Below are 19,716 nucleotides of genomic sequence, written 5' to 3' on the forward strand. Positions count from 1 at the left end.
GGGCAGAGGCCAAGGAGCCATCCCCAGCGCCCGGGCCATCTTTGCTCCAATGGAGCCTCGCTGCGGAAGGGGAAGAGAGAGACAGAGAGGAAGGAGAGGGGGAGGGGTGGAGAAGCAGATGGGTGCTTCTCCTGTGTGCCCTGGCCGGGAATCGAACCTGGGACCCCTTGCATGCCAGGCCGACGCTCTACCACTGAGCCAACCAGCCAGGGCCTCATTATTGTTTTTATTATTGTTACTTTCCGTGCCCTTCTGGCCAAAAGAAAACCTGCTGAACACTTAGTGTAGCCCAGACACCCTCACCCTAACCACATTTTAGTTTAAAAGTTGAATGCAGCACACTTTCAAATTCTTACAGTGGGTCTCTGCAACCACCAGGTTAGGGAGCTGGGGGTTTCCACTTCCTTCTCATCTTGTGTGCGCCAGGGTGAGAGGAGATAGGAGGGCAGGCATGTGGGACTTGGACTCCCAGGCCCAGGCTGGGGGCTCTGAGGAAAGCCAGCCCTTTCTTCGCCCCAGCAGCAGAGGCCACCATCTGCCTGGAGGCATCTTCCCTCTGGACCAGAGAAGCGGGACCTGCAGTCCTGAGGGGATTTCAAGCCCTGCTGGCCGCTGACTTCCTGAGGCTGACTGCAGCCTCTCAAAGGCATGTGAAGGATCAGCTGCTCCAGAGGCCACAGCAGGTGCAGGGCCCAAGGAGGCCCAAGGAGGCCATAGGGAAGCCTGGCCTCTCCTGCAGCCTGGCCACAGGGACTGCCTTAAACTCTGGTCGCTAAGCCGGAGGCCAGGCCCTGTGGGAGGCCCATCGGGAGAGGAGAGAGGGCTGATCTACACAGCTTTTCTTCCCCATGGCTCACCCCAGGATGATGGAGGGAGGGCCTGAGCTGGATCTGGTGGGAGCAGTGTACCCAGTAAGGGGCCCAGCAGAACTGCATTGGCCTACATTTAGGCCTCACATCCCCAACAGCTCCTAAATTCTTTAGACTGAGGGGCAGAGGGGAACTAACACTTGGCACAGATGAGACAGTGTATCTTTGAGTAAAAGCAGGAATGTGTACTAATGCAAGCGATTTCTCTGCTGCTGGAGGTTGGAGGACACTTTTTCCTCATCCACTTCTGCCCTGGCAACTGGGAAGTAAAAAATACTAAGATTTCTAAGTTTCTCCTTTCTTGTCTTGAGCTTATCAAGGACCGACACTGATGGCCCAGTGTGAAACCCAGAGAGGTCTCTTGTGGATTATTACAGGACCAGATCAGTGAGCCCATACAGCTGGGGAAGGGAGAGGGGCAAAGGACGTACTTACCATAAGTGAAGAATTAGGCTTAAAGGTGGAGCCTTGCATTTAATCATAATCATTTAGCTTGATATGCCTGAAATATGTAAAACTAAATATTTTTTTTACCTTGTATAGTCAATTTGTATACATTAAAAATGATACTTATCAGACAAATCAATATAAGTGTATCTACAATCTATGATAGACAGAATGTACCTACTCCAATTCCATTAATCAAATTATCATGAAGAAAAATTATATTCTGGACTATTGTATTTGTATATGTTACCTTAGTTAAGTTAATCACAGTAAAGAAAAGAATCTTTAATTCATTTAAAATCTGAAGGGATGAGCTAAATTTTGTGTAATTTATACTTTCTGACTTCTCTGCAATCTAGGTAAACTTTTACTGTGCTATATACCTTTAGAGAGGTGAGTCTCATGTGAGTCTACAGTCTGTGAGCTTTCTAGGGTCCAGTCTTTCTTCTTCACAGTTTTGCTGCTGGGCTCTGGGCCTCAGTGTCCTCTTTTGTGGAGTCATGTGAAGTTATCTCCCACTAAGGTCCCTTTAAGCATGGATTTTGTATGCTAATCCATTGTGGAACGCTACTAAAATAATGGAAATAATGGTTGTTTTGTAGGTGTGTTGTTTTGTTTCTGTTTTGTTTTGTGTTTGTTTGTTGTTTGGAGCCTTTACTATTCCTAGGAAGCACACTTGGCAGACGAAGGCATCACATGGAAAGTGCAGAGAAGCACAACTGAATAATGCCCATGTTTTGAGAAAAAGGGCCTTTAGAAATGTTTTAAGGAGAAACAAGCCTGAAAAATGTTCTTGAGTATTTCTGGATAGAGAAGTACAAAATGGGTGTGTCCTCTTAAATCAATGTTTAGGTACTTCAAGCGCTTTTGTACTGCACACTCACGGTGCAAGCTGGTTAGGATGGGCAGAGGCCCTGGCCTAGCCTTGCGAAATGTGGGGTTTGAGGTCAAAGCAGGTTTGGCTGCTAAGCCTGGATCCGAACGCCAGAACCCGTACTTAGCTGGGCAGGGCGCAGCGAGGCTGTGCGAGTTCACCTGCGCGGCGGCGGCGAGCACCTGTTCTTCCCGGCAGGCGGGGCCGGCCTAGCGGGCCGACAGCCCCCAGTCTGAATTGAGCGGAGCCCGGGAGAGGGAGCAGCCCACGGTGGCCCAGACGAGGGACAGGGCCCGGGTAGTGAAATGACTGTTCGCTCTGTTTCATTCGGTATTTCGGGGGGTCTCTTTTCTGGTGGGGAGGCGGCAGCACCCAGGAGAGTGTTTGGGGGATGGGCGCGGGGGCGGGGGCGGGGGCCGTCCGCCCAGTCCCGCCGCCCAGCTCCGCCCCACCTCGCTCCGGCCCGGCTCCTGCTACTCGCGAGCGCCCCCCGCCTGTCACCTGCGGGACCCATCCGGCGGGTGCAGACACGAGCCCGCGAGGCGCGCGCGGCGGGCGCGGCGGGCGCGGCGGGCGCGGCAGCGGCGATGGTGGCGGGAGGAGGGGCCTGGAGAGTGGCCGAAGGACGCCCCGTCCTCCACCAACTGCCCCTGGACTGAGCCTGGCGCTGGCGAGAAGGAGGCGCCGCCGCTGCCCTTGCCGCTGGACTGCCCTTGGCTCCAGCCCGCCGGGCCGCCAGCCAGCGCCCGAGCGGAGCCGGCGCCGAGAGCCCCGGGGGCCGCGCGGCAGGGAGCCCGCCCGACGCCGCTTCGACGCGCGCAGCTGTCCCGTCCCGGCCATGTGTCGCGTAAGTGGACATCTGGGAGACGCGCTACCGCTGTGTGGGACTGTCGGTCTCTGCTCTTCCGCTCTGCTGGCTGGATTTTTCAATGGTAGACACCTGTGAGTTTCCTGGAGCCTTGGATTCCAGCAATCCCTTGTGGGCCAGCTGCCCGGGCTGGAGCCTCACGTCTCCGCCCCTCCACCTGGCTCTGAGCCTTAGATGAAGGCGTTCTGAGTTGCAGTCTCACCCTCCTTCCTCCTTCCTACCTGAGGACTGAATGAAGATTTTCAGGTAAAGATTTGCTTATGAGCATTTAATTTGTATGCTAAGCTGTCAGGCTTGTGCTCTGAATGGCATGTGATGTGCAAAGTGTTAGAGCCGTGGGAGGCTGAATTTGGAGGGGAATTATGATGCAAATGGAAAGTGAATCGGAATAGACGGGCGCAGCCCCTCAGCCATTAGCAAAGGGTTCTGAAGCAAAGCAGAACAATCGGAGTTCTCTTCGGCTTCCCAGCCGTCCACTCCTCTTCCTTAATGGAAGTAAGTTACTGTAAAATTACAAACTCGGAAAGGTTCTCATCAGACTCCATCCATCTTAGGATCTGGTACATAGGTTATTTACCTTAGGGAAATTTTAATTAATGATTCAGAGGAATAAGTAATTTATTTTTATTATGACAAAGTATAAATCTCATCAAGATCACTTCACTATAGCTTTTTTCTTTAGATGCGGTGGTTTCTGAGTACCTGATATAGCCATCATACACAGATGTGTAATAATATCATTTAGGTATTCTGCTTGACATATTCAGCAGACGGGTCTGGAACAACAGTAACTTCGGTTTTTAACTTCCTTGTTTTGCCATCAAACAAAATTATTTACTTAGTAAGACCCACAATCTTATAGCAAAAGGGTACTTTAAAATCATACCAACCTCCAATCCATCAATATCTCTATAAAACCCCTGACAGATGAGCCACATTTTTCTGGAGACTTCAGCAACAGGGAACTCACTGCAGTTTGAGGGGTCCCTCCTTTCTGTTATTGTTAGCAAATCCTTGTTTACACAGAACTCACAAGGGCTTCCTCCACTTGTTTCTCATCAGTCCTGCCTTTGTCAATCTTCCCCCACCCACCCAATCTGTGTGATTATATGGACTTTTTTTTTTCAGCTGAGCTCTAACTCCCTAAAGAGTCCACGACAAAACATAATTAAGAAAGAAAAGGTCTGAAGTGCTACAAAGCAAGACTTTTGTCTTCTTCACTTAAGAAAGAACCTTTCAAATCCCTAAGCTTCTCAGCTTTTCATCTGTAAAACAGGAAAGATAATATACTCTTCCTGCCCATAGGTTCACTGTGAAGATGAAATGAGGTAATCTTCATGAAGTACTTGGTATAGTTGCCTAGAAGTCAAATGTTAGTTATCTTCAGTAAACAGTAATCGGTTTTATTTCCTTCATTCCTAAAGATCCTTAACCCCAAATAGAATTCAATAATTCGATCTAATCTGGACAGTGTAGAATGCAATGAGTTTCTGTCTTCAAAACAAATTATCTAACAATTATGCAATTAAAATTTTCTTGAATGGGAACATTTTTTTCTCTTGTATTTAAGCCTCCAATTTCCAGTTTGTTAGATCTGTTTTCATCTTGATTGTGGCATTCATCATGTTAATTCTACCTTCTGGTTTTGTGTCAGCTGCACATTTGGTGAATTTGTTGACCAGACATTCAAGTCATTGACAGTATGTGGAACAGGTCCCTTTGCGGTGGTGGCACATCGGGAAGCCCGTGGCACAGTCGAAATTATCCTGGGCTTTTGGAGCCTCGTTTTGGAGCCTGGCCCTCACACCTACTTACTTTGTGCCCTTGAGAAACTTCTGTCCCATGTTAATGAAGTGAGGTTAGTAACATCTACCTCTCAGGGTCTTTGTTAGTAGTCAGTGTGCTGAAAGTGCCAACCACAGTCCCGGCTGGGAATCCGGTTGGCTCAGTAGATACCGCTGAGGCAAATGAACGAATCAGCTGAACTCAGCAGGTGCTTCTTTTTCAAATGTTCCAGCCCATAGATCAGTCTTCATAAGGAAGATTGTAATCAAATGCCTTGCTAAAAGATCCTGAGCATTCCACGATCTATCACAAAACTAAATGGCATTAATTTTAAAATGACTATTTCTTAGTGCACTGCTAGTTCCTGGACATCCCCAATCTACCTCCCCCCCCCCAGACGTTCCCTATTTTTACTGATTGACTCGAATTTTGCCAGAGATTGGTATTAAACTAACAGCCTGTGAATTCTAATTGTGTCCTTCAGTTTTCAAAGAAAAGTAATTGATTTTTTATTGACCCAGAATTTCTTTAAATTTTTATTTTTCAATTACAGTTCACCTTCATTATTACTTTGTATTGGTCTCAGGTGTACAATTTTTTTTGGGGGGGGAGTGTGTTTGAGTTTCTAGTCTCCTGAGACCACCCTCCTTCTCCATGTTTTTCCAAAGGTCATCAGAATGTTTCTGTGCTCACATCTGCGGGTTATTCTCGGGATATAATTCACTGGAATGTGAAGACGTGAATTATTTTAGTGACCTCCTCTGCTGGCGCCTTGCTTCTCTCTTAACGAGGTCTCTTCTGTCCTTTCTCTTAGACATCATCTGCTTTTAGGAACGCAAAACAGTTGCTGAGCAGTTCTGTTTTCTTTCTCTAATTAATTAGTATAGCATCTGTTCTTGCATTTGGGATTTTTTTTTTTTAACTGGAGTCTGTCTTCCATAGTAAGGTGTACTGTGAACAGCATGCAGCAAGTCAGAGATGGAGAAATACAGCCAACCACGGCACGATAATGTGGAAGGCTAGGGGGTAGTAGCTCCATGAGTATCTGATACGGGAAGAGCCTGAACCTTAAGAATTCAGTTTATCCCTTATGCATTAAGAGTTGTGAAATACGGACGTCGCACAGGGGCTGAAGGTAACAAATTAGTGAAGCGCGATGAGTGCCAGACACAAGAGAGTGATGGAGTCCTGTGAACTAGAGCGTGAACGCCCAGCTTGGAACAAGTCTGATTCAGAAGTTTAAACCTTGCACTGGTCAAACAAAACACGGGCTCAAACACTGCTGTGAATTTGTGGCCTTTGCTCTAAGTGCCTGAAAGAGGTCAAACTATGTGTATTCCAGTTTTATTCCCAGTATCTAACCCCTGTGAAGTACATGGGTATTTGGTAAATAGCCAAACCTTAATTAGCATTCATTAAAGGCTTCAATGTGGAGAACAGCTCTGTGCAAAAGAGGAGACATGACTGCTGCCCCTGAGGAGTGTTTAACGTCATTTGGGGAGACAGCGTCTATAAGTTAGACTGGACATCAGTTCAAGAAAAGAACTTTGAGGAAGGTCTGGGAGAATTCCAGGAAGAATGCACGAAGAAGATGGGCTTACCCTCGCCTGGAAAGTGACAGATCTGGCCGCGGCCGGGAAGAAGGGAATGGGCGCTGGTGGAGGAAGGGGAGGCGGAGTGTTCCGCATTCGGGAAGGCCGTGAGGAGAGGACAAACCTGGGTGTGTGTGCTAAGGTTTATAACTTTTTGGATTAGTGAGAAACCTAATAGGTAAAAAAACAGGGCTGTAAAAAATTAAGTGTACCTCTGCTCTCCCTCAATGCCCAAAATACTGTCCCATCAGCCACAGAGAAAAGGAACTCTGTTGTAATTACTCTTAGGAGTATGGCATATGTATCACGAAAGAAATATTAAACTTCAAATAGCAAAGCTTTCTGAATTCTTGGCCTTTTGTACTAGAGTCTAAGTGAATTTGAACACTGTGTTTTCTCATGTCTTCATATAAGAACAATGGTTCTTTTAGGTATTCAAAATTATATATACTACTCCCTGGAATTTAATTCAGTGCATAGTACTTAATAACACTTTTCATTTATTATTTATGCCTCCTGCTTGTTCTAAAATATCTGAAGCAGTTTCACTATATAACATAAAGACTGAACTTGAATTTGTGGGAAAAGGAAAAGTCCCTTCCTCTACCCTTTTAGACTCATTGGCTGGGCCTGCTGATCAAACTGATAATAGATTAACAGGGCAAAAAAAATTTTTTAATTACCTATTTATGCATGAGAGTTCACAAAGAAATATGATTCAAGGAGACAGAACTGGGGACTTACATATCATCTTAATAAATGCTGATCAAATGTGTAAGATGCTAGGAAGAGGGATTTGGGACTCCTGGGGTTGGGGTAGGTTATGGCAAGGTGACTAGGAAACGTATAATAGGGCTGTTGAGTAAGTTTTGTCTCAGGTGGGAAGAGTTGTCTCTGGAGTACTTCTCTTCCTGATGTGGGAGAGGGAGACACCTCTTCAAGGGAAAATGTATGCCCTGATTTTGGACAGAAAGGGGGAAAGCAGAGGGTTGCCTTCAGCTCAAAACAGCCCCTGTGCCAATACGGCATAGTTTGGGGTGGCAGACTCCCTGATCCCCTTCAAAGTCCTTAATGACATTTGAGATGAAATTTAGTGACTCAGAAAAATGTCAGTTAAGATAATTTGATCAAGTATAATGACTACGATTTAGGTATTCGGAACCAACCTTGAATTAGAAACTACTTACTAGAGTTCTGGCTTGAGTAAGGCCTATGGTCACATGGCTAATTAAATTCCTCTACCCTTATCTAGTCAAAAGCTGTTTCTAAATGACATAAGTTTGCTGTACTTACTTCTCTCCAGTGACTCAATGAAGTTTAAATAATACCCTGTGAGAAAAAGATTTCATGCAGTGATTTTGAGTATAAAGTCATTTTGTTTCATGAAGTCTTTTAAGCTTGATATTTTATATCAAGGTGTCATTTTTTTTATAAGAACCTTGGTTAGGAACTTGGATGAATGACCAGTCTGCACTGAACTGAGAAATGACTTGACAAAAACATAATTTTACCAAATCCTAGAATCTAAAACCACCTTCCCCGTCTTCCTGTACATATAGCTTTAGGATGAAGAAAAAGCATGCTACACTGCTATAGAAAACCCTGTCCCCAAAGTGGATTCAGACTAGAATGTAAGATTCATGAATATTTAGGTAAATCAAAGATGACAAATGGTGACTTCATAGGAGATGCAGGAGTTGTGCAGCTTTTTAATATCCTACTTCATTTGTAAACCCTGACCTTTTGGAACCAATGCATGGGGGGGGGGGGGCATCTACCATATATATCCCCTGGTAAATCTGTTCTTGGTTCTGACAGAAGCCTGTGTTAGTTTAACCCTCTCAGCTGACTTAGCATGACACTTTATTTTTTTAATTTAGATATACTATAGTCCTATTGACTATTTTTACTTGCTAGTGAGTGCTATTAATATTACCTAGATTTTGATATGGACCTGGAGCTGTGCTTCCCATGAAATGAAAGTCTCATATTAGCCTTTAACCTGGGTTTGAGGCAGCTATGTATCGCATCAAATCACCAGTTTGGCTTTTTTAAAAAGACATTTCTCTGATGATAAAATATTTGTATTTGGAAATATTTGGGAAACAGAGAAAAGCATAGAGAGGAAATTAAAGTTATCTATAAGCCCACCGTCTAAAGAGAATCTCTTTTGATGTTTTCCTGTATTTTACTCTTCTTAAAGCATATGTATTTTAAAAATTGGAATCATCCATTTATATTATAGTTTTTAAAAGTTTCTAAACATTAACTGGAATTCTGAAGAAGGGGATAAACCGTCTAATCATTGTAAATTTTTTTACTATTTTTTAGGTGGAAATTGTAATATTTTCAATGGTGTAATTTCTTTAGCTAATGATATACTTAATATTAAATGATATTACAAGGCAGACTGCTAACAGTCTTGAAAATATTTTTAGTGAATGGAAATGTTGTAGGAAATTATTAGTTCAAATAACCAATACTGAGTATATGGTATATGTTTTTAAACAATATTTTTGTTAATAAAAGACTGAGTTTTTGTTTGTTTTGATATAGATAAATAAACCATTTAACCAGAAACTTTAAAAAGTTAACATATGAGCATTTCCTCATTTTACTAAATATTCTTTTAAAAGTTATTTTTTCTTTTTTATTATGAACTGCCTAAAGCTCAGTGGATTAAAATAACAAGTATATTAACTTCAGAGTTGCTGTGAATCAGGAATCCGGGCACAGCTTAGCTGAGTGCCTGTGCTGAAAGCTTCTACACTCAGTTGTCAGTTGGGGCTGTGATCTTATCTGAAGGCTTAACTGGGTTCAGTGTAGTTCCTTGCACACTGTTGGACAGAGGCTTCCCTCAATTCCCTGCCTCATGGACTTCTCCATAGGGCTGCTCACAGCACAGTAGTTAGCGTCTATCGGAGTGAGAGAAAGAATGCAAGACAGAAGTCCCAATTTCTTGGAAGTGTCATCCCATCATTTTTGCTATATTCTATTGTAGAAGTGGTTCATTAGTTCTACATTTAAGAAGAGGGAATTAAACAAGGGGTGGGAATTGCAGGAGGCAGGGATCATTGCAGGCCATTTTAGAGGTTATCTACCACAGTAATTTAACAGTTCCATAGGGTATAAACACATCATAAATATTATTGTTAAACTTTTAAATTATTTCCAATTTATTATAAGACTTTCATGAAAATTTCTATATATATGGTAAATTTTTGTCTGCAATTGACCATTTCTTTAGGAATATTTGGAATAAGGCTTTTTGACATGAACTGTTATACTACTGCTGAACCAACTGATATTATACTACTAACATCTGTGTCTGAGAGGTCATTGCACCCCATTCCCTATGAGACAATTCTTTTGAATAATGGATTTATAAAACAGATTGTTCCAAAATTAGGTAGTTTATTTGAATCAGTAGATGTCACGAAATAGGAAAGGGTGATAACATGATATAGTGGCAAGATTCCTGCAACCAGAATCAAAAGATGTGAAGGTGGAGAGAAACCAAAAGACGCGGGTCCCAGAGCAGGAAGTGCCGTTGTCCCTCACCCGGCGTCAAGGCCCCGTGTTCCTCGGGCCAGACCAGGAAGTGCAGCTGTCCCTCACCCGGCGTCAAGGCCACGTGTTCCTCGGGCCAGAGCAGGAAGTGCCGTTGTCCCTCACCCGGTGTCAAGGCCACATGTTCCTCGGGCCAGAGCAGGAAGTGCAGCTGTCCCTCCCTCACCCGGCGTCAAGGCCCCGTGTTCCTCGGGCCAGAGCGGGAAGTGCAGCTGTCCCTCACCCGGCGTCAAGGCCCCGTGTTCCTCGGGCCAGAGCGGGAAGTGCAGCTGTCCCTCACCCGGCGTCAAGGCCCCGTGTTCCTCGGGCCAGAGCAGGAAGTGCAGCTGTCCCTCACCCGGCGTCAAGGCCCCGTGTTCCTCGGGCCAGAGCGGGAAGTGCAGCTGTCCCTCACCCGGCGTCAAGGCCCCGTGTTCCTCAGGCAGGATACCTAACCTGTTTGAGTGTGCGGTCACACCACAGTGGACGTTGTAAGGTCAGGAGAAACGATCCTTCTCGTTGTGTAAAATAATGATTAGACATCAGGGAACGAGGATAAGGAAAACCGGAAATGAGATGTGCTCAATAGAAACAGAGATAGATTCCTTTACTCTGAAAGCTCTCACCCTTGATTACCATTTGTACCTTATGGTTAATACAGACACGCGCTGTTGTTCTCTTTGTAAGAATATAGGAATTTCTTTCAAATTGTCTAAACAAGTTATTTAAATAAATTAGCATTTACTGAGGCCCTTCATTGTGCGAAGTATATAGAAGTGAGATTACAAAGATGAATAACAACTATTACCCGTCTTTTATTTATTTTTTTTTTAAGAAAGAACTTAAGTGTATGGGCACAGACTTGTAAACAAGGCAGAATAGAAAAAGTACGGTGATGGAGATAAATATGTTATGAAAACCCAAGGGAGTGACAAAGTAATGTTATGTAGTGAGAAGGCCTTTGCACAGGAAGCGTGCTTGAGATGGACACTTAAGAATGGGTAAATTTTGAATGAGGAGAAATCTGTATGAATATTGGGTAGGGGGGAGTATAAGGAAGCCATTTAAAACGTCAAAGCATTTTATGAGGTAGGAGTCTATGGAATAAAGACTTGTCAGCATATAAGGATGATTGGATCATGATTTTTAGATTGCAGTGAGTTGAGGACTCAGCATTCATTTTTGCATTAGTTCTGGTTTCATGTTCTGATTTAAGCTCAGATTCCTAGTTTCAGCCGCAGGATCTAAAGAATAGTTCAGTTGTAACAAACTAAAGACAATATTCTGACATTGTCACCAGCTCCCCCCCCCCCCCCCCCCCACACACACACACACCCTCCATTTAACAACAGTTGCTTGAGGAACTGGCTTCAGAATTGTACAGTGCTTAATTCCTATGTCACAAGTACAGCTGTGTCTCTTAGCTAGGACATGGCAAGGCTATGAGTATAGGATATAAAGTTGTTTGTGGGTTGTTTTTTTTTTGTGACAGAGATAGAGAAAGGGACAGATAAGGACAGACAGGAAGGGAGAGAAATGAGAAGTATCAATTCTTCGTTGTGGTACCTTAGTTGTTCATTGATTGCTTTCTCATATGTGCCTTGACTGGGGGGCTACAGCAGACCGAGTAACCCCTTGCTCAAGTCAGAGACCTTGAATTCAAGCTGGTGAGCTATGCTCAAACCAGATGAGCCCATGCTCAAGCCAGCAACCTTGGGGTTTTGAACCTGGATCCTCTGTGTCCCAGTCTGATGCTCTATCTACTGCGCCACTGCCGGGTCAGGATATAAAGGTTTATTGTTTTATAATCTTAGTGGTGATCTGAGTCAGGTCTGCTTCAACCAGTTTTTTTCCCTCTTAACTATTTGGTCAGAAGCTACTCTTCATCTTCCTCACTGAAGACTGAAGTTCAGAACTCGTAGTCATGAAAAGGAGTGGTCAGGTGAAGCCAGACATGTACCCAGAGTAAAGCCCAGGAGGTCTGAGAGAAATGCCTGCTTCTTTCTCTTCTACCATGAGGGCCTGGTAAATGAGAGGAAACACTGACACCTGACGTAGCTCTGTCACCTGATTCTGCAAAATTCTTAGAGTATAATTCTCTTTCCTTAATTATAATTGTAAAATATTATAACTAAAGCACTTAAAGTAATTAATGATTCGATGCTACTAGGGGACAAGCTAAGCAAAGGAAAGGAAATAATACGGAACACCTTCCACGTTCCAAGGTGTTCTAGATACACATAGGACTCAATTATGTTGATGGACGCCTCAGGCAAATTCCTAGTGTACGGATGAAGTCATACCACACAGCTCTACTCATTACTAGGCTTTCAAACATCAACCCTTCATTCAATGTTTTCTTTTCTGCCTCTTCGTTGAGAAACTCTACCCCGTGTGACCTCATGAAGTGTCATCCGGAGGCCAGCCCCTCGGTGAGCCTGAGAGCCATCTGTTCTCTGTGCCTGAGGAAGAAGGAACTGTCACTCAGTTCCCAAAGGCTGGGCACTAGTGCTCTTTAGGTGACCTTCGACTCACCAAATCATATTTACTGCATTTTCTAGCTTTTACTTTTTGGTGAGAGTGTTAAATTTAAATTTGTTATTTGATCATGTTTTGAAACCGTAGTCTAAATCACTGATTCTCAGTATTACCAGTACCAAAACCTCACTACTTGCCCCCCCCAGAAGAAAATACATCCTTAAATTCCATTATTAGAGTACAAATAATGATATACATGCTATTAGAACTGTATTTATTTTATTGATTTTAGAGGGACAGAAGCCTTCGTTGTCCCACTTAATTGTGCATTCGTTGGTCGCTTCCTGTATGTGCCCTGACCAGACATCCTTGGGATTTCCAATGACACTCTAACCAGCTGAGCGGCCAGAGCCAAAACTGTTTTGTTTTGGCTTTTTTTGTTTTGTTTTGGCCTTTTTTTTTAGAAGAAGGGGGGGAAGAAGCATCAACTCGTTGCTACACTTTAGCAGTGCCATTGATTGCTTCTCCAGTGCGCCCTGACCAGGCGCAACTGGCGCTCCCTGGATAGCCGGTGTCCTTGGTGCTCCTGGACCACGCCCTACCCACTGCGTCACTGGTCAGAGCCAGAACTGTTACTTTGTTTTAAGGAACTCGGTTATATATTTTACTGAACTGGCATTTTATGAATTGCATCTACATTGAGATTTGAAAGATAATATGTACCCCATATTCCCCCATGTATAAGACGCTCCCATGTATAAGATGCACCTTAATGTTGGGGCCCAAAATTTGAAAAAAATGTATTACATAAAGTTATTGAACTCAAATTTTATTCATCATAAAATTCATACAACTCCTCATCACTGTCAAAACTCCCATCCATTAGCTTGTCCTCATCTGTGTCTGATGACAAATCACTGTCTTCATATATTGCCTCGTCCTCAGTTCCATCTATGACATTTGAAATGCCACAACCACTGTATAAGATGCACCCAGTTTTTTAGACCCCAAATTTTTCGAAAAAGGGTGAGTCTTATATATGGGGAAATATGGTGTGTGTACATAAGACTTTTTTTAAAAAAAAAGACTATGATATGGTATTCATTATATAGAGATTTGCATTAATTTGGGGCGAGGGTCCATTTTAAACCATAACTTGAGATATAAAACAACAGAAACCCATTAAAAGCTTAGAACAGGGGTCAGGAACATTTTTGGTTGAGAAAGCCATGAACTTAAAAAGACGAGTGCGCTCACGAAATTCTCCAAAGCGCGCTTTGAATGACTGCAGGAGATTAGTTGTGAAGCCCGCTAGCTGCTGGAGATCAAGATGTTGAGCAGGGTCACTTGCTGTGCATGCATCTTTAAACTCTCCCAGTTTTTCAAAGTGTAGTAAATGACCTGTTTCAATGTCGGGGATGAAGAGTTCCAGCTTCTTTTCAAATGCAAACACTGCTTGTTGAAGGGATAAGACTATTTCCAACGCCTTGCATTTTCACATTGAGCTGGTTCAGATGTTCAGTCATGTCCACAAGGCAGAACTTCAAGCCACTCAGTGTTAGCTAACTCAGGATGCTCGACATTTTTCATTTCAAGAAAAGTCCAGATTTCACTCAGACAAGCCATGAAATGGCTGAGCACCTTCCCTCTTGACAACCAACGCACATTGCTGTGCAGAAGCAGACCAGGATAATTATTCCCAACTTCATCCAGCAGTGTTTTAAACTGGTGATCATTTAAAGCTCGGGCAACGATAAAGTTGACCACCTGAATGACCAGCGACATCACCTCACCAAGCTGCTCGCCACACATCTGAGCACAAAGCACCTCCTGATGTAGGATGCAGTGAAAATTTAGGATGGGTCTCTTTCATGTTCACAAAGAAGCGCTATGAATCCTCTGTTTTTCCCCACCATGCACGGAGCACCATCAGTACACACCGAAATAAGTTTATCCATCGGTAGGTTTTTTTCTTTAGCGAACTCAGTGAAAGACTTGAATAAATCCTCCCCTCTTGTTTTCTCTTTCATAGGCAAAACAGCAAGACTTTCCTCACGTAGTGTGTCACCAACAGCATACCTTGCAATCACGCTGAACTGGGATAAATGGCTTACGTCTGTTGGCTCATCCAAATTGAGAGAAAAGAATGGTGCTGCATTTATGTCCTTCACTTGTGTTGCCTCAATTTGATTTGCCATCATTATGGTACGATCGTGAACAGTTGCTGACAGAGGCATGTCTTTTATTCATTTGATTATCTTGTCTTTATCCGAAAAGTCATCAAAAAGTTCATTGGCAACATCAAGCATGAATGTTTTGGCATACTCCCCATCTGTGAATGGCTTTCCATTTCTCACAATTGCTAAAGCACCAGCAAAGCTAGCCAAATTCCAGTCACCTTGTTGGGTCCAAACACGGAGTTGCTGCTGACTAGCTTGCACTCTGCATAGTAGCTCTTGACATGCTTTCTTCCTGCTGTCCCCCACTGGATATTTCAATACAAATGTAGTATGGCATGTGTCGAAGTGCTGCTTTATATATGACTGTTTCATCGATGCAATTTTATCATTGCATATTAGACACACCGCAGAACCTGCTCTCTACACAAAGGCAAATTCCTCGGTCCATTCCTGCTGAAAAGTACGATACTCCTCATCTTTTTTTCTTTTAGCCATCTTCTTTGTCACAAGTTTCTGCAATTAGCTAGCTGAGTACTTGATTAAAAGGAGGGAAGTTTACTTCCTGACCTCACAACAACCCGTGTATGTTACACATTATCCAATAAAAATTTGGTGTTGTCCCGGAGGACAGCTGTGATTGGCTCCAGCCACCCGCAACCATGAACATGAGCGGTGGAAATGAATGCATTGTAATACATGAGAATGTTTTATATTTTTAACGTTATTTTTTTTTTATTAAAGATTTGTCTGCGAGCCAGATGCAGCCATCAAAAAAGCAACATCTGGCTCACAAGCCATAGGTTCCCAACCCCTGGCTTAGAATATGGTATAAAGTAGGACAACAGTAATAACCATTTTTGTTTATCTGGTATTTAAGCTAGAATTCAAGAACTTAGTAGCCTGTTTATTTCTAGATTTAGTCCTCCCCCCCACATTTTTTGTTAGAGCTTTGTGTGTTTAGGCCCAACTCATTCAAGTTGTGGCTTTTTTTGCGACGCTTTCCCTGGCTCACCAGGTTCAATCCGATGACACTGTATCCAGGATTAAGGACCACAGCTCCAAAGCGAACAATACAGAATAGGCTGCAGTTTGAAGGCCCCAAAAGAAGACCCAGTAGTTGCTAGACCATTTCTGAGTGCTTTGTTGGGATTTAGAGAAAGAGGAACAAGGAGGGTGGGGGGAAGGCACCCTCACATTTTTACTATTTTGGGCTGGCAGTGACACCTGTAATACTTACAGCCTGAATAAGTTGTCATCTCATTTTCACTCTATCTCCCTTTGGTTTTATTTTGTCAAATAAGTTTGGAAATTACACTGATAGACGTTGGTCTTGAACACATAGTAGAGACTCAGTAAAGATTGGCTGGATAGTGAAGGAATGTCACTGATAGCTCTTTATACTGTATTCCCCGTGTATAAGACACACTCTTTTCCAAAAAATCTGGGGTCTAAATAATGGGTGCATCTTATACAGTGGTTGTAGATTTTTTTACCTACATTTCCCACTTTATGGGAAGTGATGAAGAGTTGTCTGAATTTTATGATAAATAAAACTTGAGTTCAGTGCTTCATATAATACATTTTTTGTCAAATTTCAGGCCCCAAAATTAAGGTGTGTCTTATACATGGGAGCATCTTATACCTGGGGAAATACAGTATATTTTAAGATTACAAAGTATAAACAAAATTAATTTTCATTATTTTTGAAAACTGTATTTTTAAACATTTTATATTTCTACATTCAGCCAGTTAAAATGACAAGTGAGCCAAACGACTTTCCTTGGTTAACATCCAGCTTTACTGTTTTATGCCTTCAGCTGAAAGCCGTAGTAGTTTCCCAACCCAACAGATGAACAATACAGTCTAAGAGCTAACTCAGTACAACTAAGTGTGTTATCCTGAAAAGTCGAATCATATAATCTTAAACAATGACTGCTGTTGAAACTTTATTTCCTCATTATGAATCAACTATCTCATTAGGGGAGAATGTTCAGGTTGCGACTATAATTGCCTTTGAACGTGTCTGTCAGGTATCTGAATAGCTGCTACTGTGAACAGGAAGTAGCAGCATAAACTTTGATTTCGGTTCTGACTTTTCTTCAAGGACCACACTCCCTTACATAAATCTCAGAAGGTTCCTGTAGGGTAGCAACCAGACCTGAAATCTGATTAACAAAAACATGGGGCAGTTTACCAGTCCCGTTTGTTCAGGGCAACTGCATCTTCTCTGAGCACGTGGAAGCAATTTTGTTAGACTGGCTGATTACCTAATGGCATGAATATATCAGTGTCACTTTACCCCAGATGGGGCCTGCAGGCCAGAGCGGACAGCTAGTCCTGGGACAGTGGTGTGCTTGATTGAGAGCCTGGGATCTTTGCGTCATAACGTCCCTGCTGCTGAAGACCAGCTCAGGGACTGGGACAATGAGCAGAGAGTAGCAAAAGGCCCTGGGAAGGAGCTACTCTGGTCTTTATTGTAAACTTTAACTTTACAAGTAGGAGTGGAAGGGAGTTTTTATAAATTTAAGAGAGGGGATTTTTAACACTTAAAAACTTCAGCTATGATTAGATAAAGTATTGTTGAAACGGTTGCTATCTCTGGAAGAGGCTGGTAGTAGGAGTGGGAGTTCCGTGCTTGGTGGCCACGTGACCTCTCTGGGTCAGTTGCCTCTGCTAGTGGAAATGGCCAGGCCTATCGGCCTATTTCATCTATTTGTTGGAAAGATGGCGATGGTAAACATAATGTAAATTACTAAGCTGAAGTGATGAGCAACTACAGAACAGTAGTCTATTCTTGATAGAAGCACTATGGCTAAACTAGTTGACAGCATAAATATTTTACCATGCAGGTACTTTGAAGTTCTACAATTGAGAGATGTGCCCAAAGTGTGTGGGGGATGGAGTATTACTAATCTAGCTTTTTGGGGAAGATTATATACATCCCTCTCTCCACCCCCCACCCCGCCTTAGCTGAACTTGTGTTCAACAACAATACTGTTAAGAGCAAAGGACTCTCACATTTAATTTCCAAATTGATTTCTCTTTTATTGCCATTTGAAATCAAAACACTCTATAAGTTTCCTAAGGAAGTGAGAAATTGTTAAAGCCCTTCCTTGACCTGGTAGTTAGAAGTAGCAGGAGGCTTTTTGCTCTTCTGTAGGCCCAGAAGAATATGACCACCGAGTTTGGGCTGATTGCAGGCCAGTATAAGAACTGGAAACAACAGGAGTCCCCAAACTAAGGCCTGCAGGCTGCATGCGGCCCCCTGAGGCCATTTATCCGATCCCGCCGCACTTCCTGAAGGGGCACCTCTTTCATTGGTGGTCAGTGAGAGGAGCTCATTGACCATCTCATTAGCCAAAAGCAGGCCCATAGTTCCCATTGAAATACTGGTCAGTTTGTTGATTTAAATGTACTTGTTCTTTATTTTAAATATTGTATTTGTTCCCGTTTTGATTTTACTTTAAAATAAGATATGTGCAGTGTGCATAGGGATTTGTTCATAGTTTTTTTTATAGTCTGGCCCTCCAACGGTCTGAGGGACAGTGAACTGGCCCCCTGTGTAAAAAGTTTGGGGACCCCTGGGAAACAGCATAGCTATCACAGGAGGCTTCCAGCACTGTGAGCAGGTCTGTGCTCTGGATGCTGTCCAGTCACTTTAAGAGCTGGAATTATAGGTTGATTTTAAGTTTTGTGTTTTTTTTCTTTGCATTTTTCTGAAGTTGGAAATGGGGAGGCAGTCAGACAGACTCCCGCATGCACCTGACCGGGATCCACCTGGCTTGCCCACCAGGGGGCGATGCACTGCCCATCTGGGGTGTTGCTCTGTTGCAACCAGGGCCATTCTAGTGCCTGAGGCAGAGGCCACGGAGCCATCCTCAGTGCCCGGGCCAACTTTTTGCTCCAACGGAGCCTTGGCTGTGGGAGGGGAAGAGAGAGACAGAGAGGAAGGAGAGGGGGAGGGGTGGAGAAGCAGATGGGCGCCTCTCCTGTGTGCCCTGGCCGGGAATCGAACCTGGGACTCCTGCACGCCAGGCCGACGCTCTACCACTGAGCCAACCGGCAAGGGCTGATTTTAAGTTTTGATATGACATTCAAGTAGGCTGCCCTTTTTAGGTCTCCCAGAATGTTCTCAAAAACTGTTTTATTGAGGTAAAAATTACAGTGAAATGCACAGATGTTAAGGGTACAATTTGACAAGTTTTGACAAATGTATACATCCATGTAATCAACATACCAGTCAAGATATAGAACATTTCCATTACCCAGAAAGTTCTTTCATGTCCCTTTTCAAAAAGTCCTTACAACCTCCCAAAGACAACCATTGTTATTATTTCTATTCATGGGGTAAATACCATCCATACTTGAAATTCATATAAATATGATCAGTCTTTTGTATCTGGTTCATATTTCTGAGATTCCTCTACATTGTTCATGTGTCAACAATCCATTCCTTTTCAGTGTTGAGTAGTATTCCATTTTATGGGTCTCCTCAGTTTGTTTATCCATTTGCCAACTAATGGACATTTGGACTGTTTCCAGCTTTGGCTATTCTGAAGAAAGCTTCTATGGACATTGGTATGTGTTTGCAGACATGTTTCCATTTGTCTTAGATAAGTAAATACCTAAAAATAAAACGGCTGGTTCACAGGGTCAGTGCATGGCTACCTTTGTAAGACATTGCCAAATAAATTCTTTAAAGTAGTTGAATCATTTTCCACTGCTACCAGCAATATGTGTAATCCACATCCTCACCAACACTCGGCAATGTTGGGCTTTTTAATTTTAGCAATCCTAGTGGGTGTGCAGTGAAATTGCATTGTGGTTTTCAAAATACCTTTTTAATTTTTAATTTACAAACTGACTTTATTTTGAATATTAGAACTCTATTTTGAATATTAGAGTTTTAATATGTTATAGATTCATCTAGCCACCACCACAGTCAGGACACAGAAAAGTCCTATCACCTAAAAGAGTTCCCTCCTGCTCTGCCCTTTGGTAGTCATAATCTTCTCGTACCCCTAACCCCTGGTAGCCACATCTGTTGTCTATCCCTACCTATAATTTTGCCTTT

At 43.1% G+C, this 19,716-nt stretch overlaps 1 protein-coding gene across 4 annotated transcripts in view; it reads left to right on the forward strand.

Annotated features, from left to right (window-relative positions):
- The first annotated feature begins 2,566 nt into the window (after positions 1-2,566).
- Positions 2,567-19,716, forward strand: part of C7H2orf88 (chromosome 7 C2orf88 homolog) — a 61,093-nt gene continuing 43,943 nt past the window's right edge. For 2 of the 4 annotated variants that reach the window (XR_010746649.1, XR_010746648.1), the window contains exon 1: positions 2,567-3,304. Coding sequence is in view for 1 of the 4 variants with exons in the window: in XM_066346239.1 (XP_066202336.1) it covers positions 3,291-3,304 (14 nt within the window). In the remaining 3 variants the exon portion in view is untranslated. The remainder of the gene's footprint in view (positions 3,305-19,716) is intronic. The other 2 variants (XM_066346239.1, XM_066346240.1) reach the window with 2 other exon arrangements.

This window comes from Saccopteryx leptura, chromosome 7, assembly GCF_036850995.1.
Source record: "Saccopteryx leptura isolate mSacLep1 chromosome 7, mSacLep1_pri_phased_curated, whole genome shotgun sequence".
Lineage (NCBI taxonomy): Eukaryota > Metazoa > Chordata > Mammalia > Chiroptera > Emballonuridae > Saccopteryx > Saccopteryx leptura.